General features: G+C 37.1%; 1 protein-coding gene across 1 annotated transcript in view; it reads right to left on the minus strand.

The window, feature by feature from the left end:
* Positions 1–12,046, minus strand: part of LOC131592285 (contactin-1-like) — a 150,023-nt gene that overhangs the window by 17,316 nt on the left and 120,661 nt on the right. The window contains exons 18-19 of the mRNA XM_058863696.1: positions 9,360–9,594; positions 5,641–5,744 (exon numbers count right to left, since the gene is read on the minus strand). Of these exons, the coding sequence (XP_058719679.1) occupies positions 5,641–5,744; positions 9,360–9,594 (339 nt within the window). The remainder of the gene's footprint in view (positions 1–5,640; positions 5,745–9,359; positions 9,595–12,046) is intronic.

Consider the following 12,046-nt stretch of genomic DNA (forward strand, 5'->3'; position numbering starts at 1 on the left):
TTCAATCAAGCTTTATAGCACAATATGACATTTGTCAAAGTAGATGAAGAAAAACATGAAAATACTTAAAATATGGGAAAAACATGACTGTAAGCTTGTAATATCTTAAAAGCCAATTAACAGTACACAGAAATTACATGAGTTGCTTTTTTTTCCCAAGAACTTATTCCATCCTAGTTTAATTCATTATCCATTACAGAGCACCAGGTGAAAACAGTGTAATTCCTATGGAGTGATGCCATTCCATACAGTCCCTCACATACACAGGGTCCTATTCTGCATGGCCTTGTGAGATGCAAATCAGAGTGAAACAGTGTCAGTCTCTGCATTTTGTCTGGTTTATAACCATTTGCATTAAGACTAAGTTACTGCACAAACCTGAAAGAGCAGAAGGCCATGCAGATTGCATTTTGGTTCTCAGTGTTTTCACCCTCAACACTTCTGCTCAGCTTCTGCCTGACTTCATAATGATTTTTGTGCATGCTACATGAGGGTGCTTTAAATTTTTTAGGAAGAAGTTAATATTGTTGGTAAATTCAGGCTCTTGGAAAATTGTAGTTTGTAAGACATTATCGGTGACATGAAGTATACTGTCATCGTCTAAATTGTAACAGCTTAAATCTTCTGAGATTAGCTGTCCATGAAAACTTCATTTAAGGAATAGGTTAGATGAACTGATAGTCTGTCAAAGTGTTAATATCACAGTTCTCTTCTTTACAAGTATTGGGTGCAACCCTTGTTTGATGAGGCTTTATTTTCTCCCATTTACATTTAAATTACAATATTTAATAAAAATATTGCTTTATCTTAGAACACACGCTGTGGTTGAATAAGGAGAGATGCAGGGGATTTAGCAGGGAGATTTCTCTTTACCTACTACAAATGTCTTTGGACATGAGAAGAGTGTTGCTACACAGAGATTACTGTCAACTAAATACTTCTTGTACCTTGTCTCTTGTCAATGTTTTTTGCCACAGTCTTTCCCACCAGTGTTACAGGTTACTCACTCTGATTATCATAAATGTGACATCTTAGTGGCCTTTGTCACTCTTTCCTGCTGCAGGGAGAATCACACTGTATCTGCAGACCAAACTGGCTTCACTTTTTAAGTTCAGCATGCACACCTGATTTTCAGCAGGCACAAAAAGATAACCTTCAGTTCTATAAATGTATGTCCTGCATTCTGTTTAAAAAATATCATCCACTAGCATCCTAAACATCTGTAATGTACTGTAAGTTTGGCAATCACACTCAAAATTTGTACTTATAAAGGTGGCTATTTTCCTGAGTAAACAGCCTTTACCCTAAAATGAGCAAGGACTGTACCCAGCCCATTCTGCAGGCTTCAGCAGTAGAGTGGTAACCAGATGAATGGTTTCGAACTGGCGTGGATCTGAAACCATGACAGCCATTTCAGCTGAAGGTTTGATAGTGATCTTCAAGTCAGAGTTTCTTTTATAGGATTAGAATTAACATACTGTTGTAGATAAGCAGGTCTTGTTGAATGCAACCAGCTGTACACCATAAGGTGTTAACTGTAAATGGCTGACTCAGGTGAGAGAGGGTGTGTACATCAGAAGCATGGAGAACGTCATGTCTTTCTCTGTCTCTAAGTTCAAACAAGTTTCTAGCCTGCAGCAAAAGGACGTCTTTAAAGTTCTAGGTGGCCAAAAGTTTATTAACCATGACAGGACCAATATCAGCTTTCTTGTTGATTTTAGCTGGCCACTGAAAATTAACTAATCAGTTTTTAGTATGATCTATTATGTTAATTAAGTAACAGCTTTAGCTAAAGATGGAAAACACACTCTATATGAAGCTTTTATTAATCATGTGGCATAATCTGAAAGCCTTTGAATTCCTCTGACTTGCAAAGCTTTTTACAATCTTAATGCTCATTTGCAGTACAGGGATGCTAACGGTGTAATACAAGAGTAACATAGAACATCAAAGAAGACAAGTGAGAACGATGAATGAAAATGCAAATTTCTTCACTGAGAACATATTACGCTTCAGAAAGAAGTAATATAATTTAAAAATTAAATAAAATTTAAATCCCAGATACAATTGTTCTTGGCTGCAATGTTGTGGACTTTACTCCCACAGTGTATGAGCTATATGTCATGAACACAGAAAGTTCTTCTCTAATACACAGCCATACTTAAATATTTGGAACATTGTAACAATTCCTGGAAAAGAAAAAAATAAGATTACTTCCCTGAGAGCTAAGATAACTACTGTCTTCTTTATACTATTCCTATATTTCTCACTTTATATTTAAATAATTTCAAACTTTCTTGAAATAATTTGGAAATTTCTTTCTTGCCTCTGGAATTAAATGCCACACTGCTTCAAGAAGTCTCATTTCCTCACTCTACTGAGTAGCCCCTCTCTCTTTTTTTAAAAGAGTTTATATAGTAGCCCCGGACATCCTTCTTATGCCTGATGCTCTGCATTTACTTTGTTAGGGTAATCCACAGGCAATGAATCCCCAGAGGACACAGAAGGGGATTTCAACCAAGCTCTAGAGTTTTTGTGGGAAATAAGCCGATTGTGATTTGTGCGAAGGAATGCCTTAGCCATCATGAATTAGTGCAGCCCTCTGTGCTAAAATCAGCAAAAAACCTGTCTTTCATGGTCTTCCCCTCTATTCAAAATTTAAAATATTCAAGCTGTTTCTGTAAGTGTCATGAAACAAAAGCTCCCATATTCTTGAAAGTTCTACATAGGACTGACACAAAAATATACTTTACTCATATTAAGAAATAATGCTAATAGCATATTTCAGTCAACAAGAGACAATGGTGGTGAGTGGTGATAAATTTGTATAATAAAATAAACCTACATTTATGACATAGAAACAGCATGAAATACGGATAGTGCCACTGGTGCTGCATCCACTGCAGAGATGTGGCTGTTAGCAGTGTATTGTAAGAATACATAAATCTTAAATTCTCTATAGGGATGGAGATAGTTTTCATACTTTATCTCTTCTTTAAGTGTGAGCTGAGGATACTCCTCTGTAATGGCAAAACGTATCAGCTCACACTCATCACCATGAGGGCAGTCATCCTGACAGTATGCATTAGTGTCAGGAAATCTGACTCCTTCTGGTGTGAGAAGCATTGTGTCACAGGTGAAATACCTCAGGTTCTTTGCTCAGGGTACTCCCACCTCTTAAACTCTAGCATTCAAAATTAATCATGCAATTTTCAAATAATAATAAAGACCAAAAGGGAACTGAGAAGGTGATCTGGTGAATGATGGTTTCTATTAACCTGTGTTACACCTGAGCAGTAATTTAAAGGTAACTGTTGTATTATTTATCAATGCAAATAGACACAGAGCCTTCCAGAGATAGTCACTAGAATTTTATAATGCAGTTTGAATTCTCCTTCCACCACAGGTTTTATTGCAACTTCACAAATGCTATCTTCAGCCTTAACCTTCCAGAACAACCCTCTCTATTTAAGCCCTATCTTATGGCTCCTTCAGGGGTTCTGATCTTCAGGAACACAAGTGTCTCTTTTTTATTCTCAGTGAAGAAGTATGGGCTTTCCTTTTGTTGCCTTCCCCTCTACTAGAATGAGACTGGTGATTGCCCTGGGGGAAAAGATCTCAGAATTAACACCTTATTGAGCATTGTGGGGCAGTAATTTGGGACTATCCGTCTGTTTATCGTCTAGTCAGATGGAAATTTTTACACACCTGAAAATTAGAAGATTGTCTTAGAAAAAGAGGGAAAAAAGAGTAGAAATTGATATTCTAAGGTAGCTGTTCACTGTACACGTACAAGCGAGTCAGTTCACGATGGATTTGTGAAAGTGTATTTCTCCAGAAACAGGTGGATGAAACTACACTACTGCTATCAAAACAAGGCCACACCCTGAACATCCATAGTCCATGTAACAAACAGATGGTCCATTCCCAGGATATCCCACCTTTCTAATAGTTATTCTCTTTTCAGCCCAAAGATCCCCCACATTTCTTTCTGATTTTTTTTTCCCCTTCTTTTTTTATTGACTGTTTTGCTCATCCTGGTCTTTGCTGCTAAATCCTCTTCCTCCCTTCCTCCCCTTATGTCCCCTAACATAATTCAGATGTCTTTATGTCAAATAAAGTAAAATTTTAAAAAATGGCCAAACATGGGCTGTCTGTGGGCATATTCTCCTACCATGTACTTTCCACATTTATCTTTGCCCCTCCTGCTTTACTAACCTATTCCCCACTGTAACTCTGAACATCCAGCTTCATGGTCTATCACAACTGTAATCCCAGCCTCTGTCAGCCCTCCTTGTTGCTGCTCTATCTACCAGAGAGAGAGAGCAGCTGTCACTCTCCACTAGTTGCCATGTTCTACATTCCCAGAAGTCCCCTCCTGTGTGCCAAGTGTGTGTTCAGGTTATTCTGCACGTGAAGGCTTCAGTCTCTGGGCAGACTGTCCACCCTGGGAGTGCAGTGCTGCTACAGGGCTGTCCAGGTTGAGCTCACAGATCTCAGCTATGACCATCAATTTGTCCATCCTATTCTAGCTGCAAAATCCCTATGAGATACCAAACCAGAGAGGGCTGCTTTAGTAAATTAGGAGTTACCACTGATATTAGTGCCTTGATTCCAAACCCCAGTGTTTGTAATTTTAAGATTTAATGTCTGCACTGTATAAAATCAACCTTGACATGGGATACTATTGTTACAGTATCACAAAAGTTTTACATAAATCTCATGGAGACAGAAACAGACATCAGGAAATAAACCAAAAACAAGTACTACTTATTTATTCATAGATTTTAATTTTAAAAAATGCATTCCATGAGATTACTCCTCATTTGTATTTGTATTTGTACTTATTTTGGAACATAAAGGATATCTTCAAGTAGCTGAAAACTTAAATCACAAGGCAAGTCACTAACAAACTAAAGACCCAACCCCTATTTTGGGTAGCAGCCAAAGTAAGCAGACTACACTGCAGAGTTTGTCAGCATCCACTGTGCATGGATGATGTTAAGACTTCCCTGCTAGAGCACTACATGGCCACTTCTCACTGTACCCAGTCATCTCTGCAGAAGGACAAGAACAATTTTCACCAGCAATGCCATTGAGATGGCCCAGATGGAACATGTCCCAAAGCTCCTTTTCATGTGAAGAATAGAAACCATCAAGAAAACATCACTGTCTTGCACAATAGCAATATCTCTATAATACCGGATTTTGGGCATTTGTCAAGTGGTCCCACTTACTATAGGGTTTGTGGGTGAAATATATTAATAACTGCTGGTAATTTAAGTAGGCCAGAGTTAGTTAAAATTTCCCAAATGTGTTGAAAATTACACCTAAAATTTAATTTCAATGTTTTAAGAAATTATAGATAGGCATTCAATTACACAAAAGAGACAACATTATTTCATGAAATAATGGCACATTTTGTTAGTTGAAAAGTGCAAACATAGATTTCTTAATCTATTTTAGTAATGAAGTACATAACAAAAATAATCTGTTTCTCAAGATGCAAAATATGCACAGAACATGCTAACTAAAGAGAAATGAACCCTAAGAGATGGAATGCCATAGTGGGAATTAGTGTTGCTATAACTACTGACAGTAAATGAATAAGAAGATTGACAGTGTCACTACTAAACTCACCTGATATCCTTCCACAGATTTATCAGAAACATGGTGCCAAGAAACAGACATTTCAGAAGATGACAAAACTTTTACGCTCACATCTGTAGGTACTTCAGTTGGAGCTGGAAGATGAAAGATATGTTAAACATTCAATCTGATCCTGTGGTAATGTTATACTTGTTTACAGGGACTCTTCTCACTTCAGAGAAGTTATTTTCAGTATTTTATATAATTTTCCTGACATAACTGAGCCAAGTGTTAGTCTTTAATCTGTTTTTTCTTGAGTAAGCTTCAAGTCCAGTGATGATCTGTAAGAAATATGATTCTGTAAAAACAAAGCAATGATCCTGTTATACTTGGCTCAGACTATGTATTTTTACGCTTCAACAGATTTCATGCTGAAATTTGTGTAAACTGAAAACAGCATTTGATAAATAGAATGAAGCATCCAGTGGTCTTTTACTAAATGTGACAGCATCTCACATATAATATACATCAGATTTTTAAAGTTAGCTACACACAAATACTTGTGTATGTCAGTCCTAACAATACAATTTTTTTGTGAGAGCAGATATTAGATACACAGCTGTCCAGTGGCACTTACAAACTCAGACATAGGTGTGAAATAATCCAAAGCACCCTTCTGTAAGGCATACATTGTAAGGTTGATTTTGTTTGCATTCTTAGTTCTGAACAGAAGCCAATGCAGAGTACAGACTATCATAATGTGACAGACTTTCATCCAGGGATTAGAATACTGAGGTCTAGTTTCATTTCACTGCTGAATTCTCAATTCATTGAAATTCATTCACTTCATCGAATTTTAAACAAGGTAAGGAATTAAGAAAGGCATGAATTTAGCAATGTCTCTAAAAGACAAATTTTTCCAAGGTAACAAAAGCTCTCTGTCGTGAATCTTTTCAAACAAGTTGCAACAGACAGGCATGGCAGCCCTAGCTGAGGAAAGCTTTCATATACTTAATCTTCCAACTGGGCACCCAGTCAACTATGCATCAAAACAGCCACTGTTAAGAAAAAAATCACTAACATCTCTCATGAAAAGTATCCTAGGTAACAAAATAATCTTATATGCAAAGTTACCTTTTGTAATTGTCTTTCAATGGCTGTTAATAATGCAAATGTCTAATTAAAAAATTATACATTATTGCAAAATTGTTTTCACAATGACAGGAATTTAGATAAGCAAGAGGCCTGTGCACTCATTACTAGCAATCATTACTCACTACTAGCAATGGCAGATATGACTAGCAGTTGTCAGACATGGAACTTGGCTTATTACATGTGGGAACACAGAAATTCCCCAGTCACTGAAGAGAATAACAATACCCACAGTTACAGCTAGAGAAACACAGATCTATTATAGAATACACAATTCAGTGGAAAAGCTGTCACTATATCTATGTATATATGGATATTTATACATATCTGTATGGAATATTGCATGACCATACTGCATTTTCCTAATACCTTTGAGAACTTGTGTTGTTTAACAGTAATAATATCCCTTGATGACTCAAAGGTACAGAAGTACAGATGGAATAGTTGTGATCATCTGATCTATTCCCAAATCAGTGTCAGACTCTTCTCTATTGTATCAATGACAGAACTTTCCAAAAAATTTCATACTGAAAAGTTTAATCTGCCAGGGCTTTTGATGATACAATACTCTAACAATATTTCATCTGCTCATGCTTGTTTATGAGATGCAAATAATTTACATCCCTCTTTGTTATTTATGTTCTGTAAATACTTTGCAGCCTCTCCTGAGCCAGAAAGATGGCATCAATAGCTTTCCTCCAGCCTTCTGATTGTGTATTTCTACCAATAAAAGGAGAAATCACATGGTCATTACAATATATTCTCTTCAACGGAAATATAGTGGTCATCAGACAATTATCTTCTATGCATAACTACACAAAGTTCAGGCTGGCAGCCAGTAAGCACACTACAAGGTATGGAAGTGATTTTGTTCATGTCCTGATGCCAGGAGACAACTCTCTCCTCAATGCTCTTCAGAGCAACTTCCATTACATCTCCTGGAACAACTCCTTCTAACCTTCCCTGAAATTCCTTATTGGATATAGGCAGTAGTCAGGGTCAAAGCTCTGCACTGGAGCTGTGAGCACTACTGGTAAGGTTTGTACTCTTATGCTTGAAATCAAAGAAGTAGGTTCCCTGAGCTTTTATTTCTTTTGTAGTCTATATCTGGCATTTTTTAATCACAAATGTTTTTTATCAGGTGTCTGGACCTCGCTAAAGTCTGTGTTAGAACATCAGCAGCCACTCAAGTGACCTCTTTATCTGGAAGCTGGCACTACTGCACATTTGCTTTCCCTCTGTCTTTTTGGGCTACAAGGCCCTAACATGCCCCTGAATTTACAGACCATACAAACACACATGCCACTCCTGACATGGTATGGATAATTCTAACATAAACATGTGGGCGTTTATCAGTCAGTTGTCGATAAAGTGTCCGAGCAAGGATGGATACTTAAGTGGTATTTGACCGATACTGCTTTCATTACACCATAGCTATTTACTAACACGTTTATACAATTGCGAAAAAACCCTCTGTGTTGCTGCAGCAGCTGTTGAAGATGATTTCCTAAGGTGTGTTTTCCTGAGAAAAAAGATTAGCATTATCCTCATCAGCCAGCTTGGTATTGAGGGCTCTTTCGTCTTTTCTCTCTGTGTGGCCGATTTGCAAGCAAAGTTCCCATCAGTGCTAATGGGAACCATGAACATAAATCTTCCATAAAGTACACAGAGTACAGAACAGAATCGGAAGTGTGAGAATGTGGCCCTGTTATCATATCCCTCCTCTTGGCTCTTTGGTCTTCATCTGTTGACTTTGTGAAGGAGATTTTGCTCTATGGAAAGAAAAATATTAGCAATCTTTGGGTTTCTGTCAGAAATTAATGAACTGCATTTTTTTAGAACAGGCTTGAGTGATGATAATGCAATTAAAGATGTATATATTTCTTCTGATTTAAGGTAAACTTTCTTCCACTACTTTCTCTCTTCTGCTAAGTTTGAAAATGTTATTTAAACCTCAGTACTAAAGATCACAGCATGTGAAATAATTACAGTAAGAATAAAGAAAAATATTTTAATGGAATCTGAAAGAGTTTTCTATTAAATTACTCACTTGATAGCTCTAACATGCAAACCAGAATAAAGAATGTAACTAGGATAATTTATATGAGACTCTAAATATGCTGGAAATGTAACTAGATACAATTGAACGATCATTCCTTCACAATTTTGGGCTACATTCTAATACTGATCGACTAAAATTCTAGGCTTTAGTGTGGTCTGTTAAGAAGAAAAAAAAGAGTAAGCATATGTCAAATACACGTACTAAGATCACAGAGACATTACTGAATAAAGATCTAAATGTTTTGGGCAACCACTGTGGAGATAAGAATTTATTCTTCTATATTCTTAAATCTTTTAACAAGCTTTGTGAAGAATTTTGCATACTGCTGTTTATTGCTTATTGCCAGCAAGCGCAGTCAAGTGCTCCGCATCACACAGAAAGCAGAAAGTGGAAGTTGGCTGTTCAGAACGAGTGTTTTGTGCGAGCAATGCAGACTTTCCCTGCTGAAGGTGTATCCTGCTACATAAATCAGTGTCAAGGACCAGGTTCTACTGATGGTGGTGCTGATCTGGATCACTCCAAATGAGTGTAAAACCCATTTGGAACATTTACTCACCATCTTGTGCTGAATAAATGACAGCAGTGAGACTGAATGGCCCATCCCCTTTGTTGTTAAATGCTTTCACTTTTACTTGATACTGAGTTGAAGGTGGCATTGATTCATCCTTGTGGACATATCGGCCAATTTCAGGATTAGTAACTGTAACTCTTCTCCATTCTTTCTCACCAAATGGCTTGAAGGCCACTATATAACCAAAGTTATTGCCATAGTGGTATTCTCTTGACAAAGGCTGTAGGGACAAAAAAAATAAAACATTTATTATTGCTAAACAGCTAGTCCAGAACAAAATATAAATTATGCAGAAAGCATTGATATGTACACTGTAAAAACAATGAACTAAACCTCCATTTCACCCTGGTTTCCTTCAATGGCTTGCTTCCACCCCTTTTAAAATAGGCCCTCTTAGATCTGCAGTATTAGTGTATTTTCTAGGAAAACATTTTAAGATCTTTTTCCTCATCTGAACTCAGTGCAACACACATCATGTTACCTACCACAGAAAGAAACCAAGAATAATTCTGCAATAACACAGCTGTAGCTGTCAAAAAAAAAGACCTAGGGAATGAGGCACAGCAGATATTTAACACAGACATATTATGCCAGTATATGGGTCCATGTACATGTGGAGATAGATATTCTTGCAAAAAAAAATCACAGTGAAGAGAAAATCTATGTGGCTGGCCCAAATGATAATTATTTACTGAAAGTTTGTCACCTAGACAACTGGCACAGCTGATAAAGAAAGATGGACACATTCAAAGAATGACTCATCCTACCACTTTTCACTGATGATGGAGGGGATCCAGCTGCTGATTTAGATTACCTAGCTTCTAACTGGTAAATCTTTTCATGAAATGACTCCCACTTTCAGTACAGGAATCACAGGTACATATCCAAAATATTTCTTAAAACTATAGCTAACTTCCTACACCTAGGAATACTGGAAAATATGAAATTAAGGGAGAAAATCTGCCATAATGGATTTTTCTTCTTTTACCGATGCTCTCTATATTCAGTGATCCTTTCTCAGTTCATGGAGCTTTTACCACAACTATTATACACTGCACCCAACCAGCCAAAATCACATCATTCATCTGTGCATCAGGAGGTTGACCAGAAGCATCCTTTGAAAATAAGCTTTCTGCATCACCTTATTACCTAATGGAAACCTCAGAGAGATGAAATAGCTTATCTTGAGGCAAAGGTCTTGAAGCAGTGACACAGTGAGTCATTATTCTCCTTAGGCGCTTGCCCACTACTGCAGCACTTCAGCCAACATGTGTGGAGATATTCTGAGCAAGGTTTTATGGAACTTTGGTGTAGCTGATCTTCTGAATCTATCACTGTAACTAGCTGCTTAAAATAAACCAGAATCCTATCTCATATGCCAAAGTAAGGAGACTAGATGAGGCCCTCGCCTCAGAATGATTTTCAGCCAGAGCAAACTTTAGAAAGCCAGGACCAGCACTTAAAAAATATATTCTAAAAGGTCTTATATGAAGTTTGAAAGCAGCTTTCCCTCCAATGGCTGCACATAATGAGTAGTTATAAGTAGCTGAATAGTTTGCAGAATCCACTGAAAAGTTTGAAAACGAAAATTGGAGAGGGAAAGACAAATGAACAAAACTGAGAAAGAATGGGCATGCCACTCCTAGGTCTCCTTCTCAGTTCCTCTTTCAAAACAAGTCTTAGAAGAGCTATGATTGCATCTCTGGCTGTCTCATTCAACCTGGGCTTATGAATCATAGCAGAAGCTGAAAAGGGGTTGGCAGCAACTTGTGAACCTGCCATACATTTTGTTCTTCTCTTCTTAATTAAGGACTATTTAGAGTAGCATATGCAAATGTCAGCACATTTGGGGGAATCAATATATATTTTTATCTTAGCCTTACAGATAGATATACTGTTGTCTTTCAGACTCCATGAATCTACAGTCTCTATTTAAAAACCCTTGCTAGACACAGCATAGAAGATTCTTGGGAAATAAACTTGAAGCCATGCTTAATTTGTCTGACTAAAGTTGCTGCTCAGTACAGATGTGAAAAGCATAACATTAGGTAAGAGAAATAATGAGAATATAAATCGGCCTGGGTGTACAGGAAATACTAAAGTGGTCTTATACTTCTGATTTTGCATTAGTCACTATTCTCCTGATTATATTTCTTTGTTTAGTTTGGTCTCAGCCAGGTTACAATACAAGTTACTGTATTGGAAATACCATGAGTACCAGTCTTTACATGCAATCCAAGAAGAAGCTCTGTAGTTTTTAAAGTTTTTAGAATAAAAGCTTGTGAAGTAAAATAATCTAGGTCTTCTGCACCTGTCCATTGAATGCGTTATTTTGCTCTTCAAAAATAAGAGACCAGAATTAAGCCAATTAAGACATTTTATTAGGGGAACTAAAATACAACCTTTCCAATATATTGTAACAGAACTGTGGACCTTCATTTTCAGGATCTTATAAACCTTTTCTTCACTGCTAAAATAATTAGGAAGACTGAATAAATATTTTGTACTCAGTTAAAAAACAAAAAAAACCCCAGAACTCCGAAACAAAACCCGGCCAGGAATGCCCAAATCTGATAGCTCAAAGATATGGCTGGCTATTTCTGTCATACTTGAGAACTTTCACAGGCATATGATCAATCCTAAGTACAAAAAGAAGGAAATATGCATATGGA

The sequence above is a fragment of the Poecile atricapillus genome, chromosome W (genome assembly GCF_030490865.1).
Source record: "Poecile atricapillus isolate bPoeAtr1 chromosome W, bPoeAtr1.hap1, whole genome shotgun sequence".
NCBI lineage: Eukaryota > Metazoa > Chordata > Aves > Passeriformes > Paridae > Poecile > Poecile atricapillus.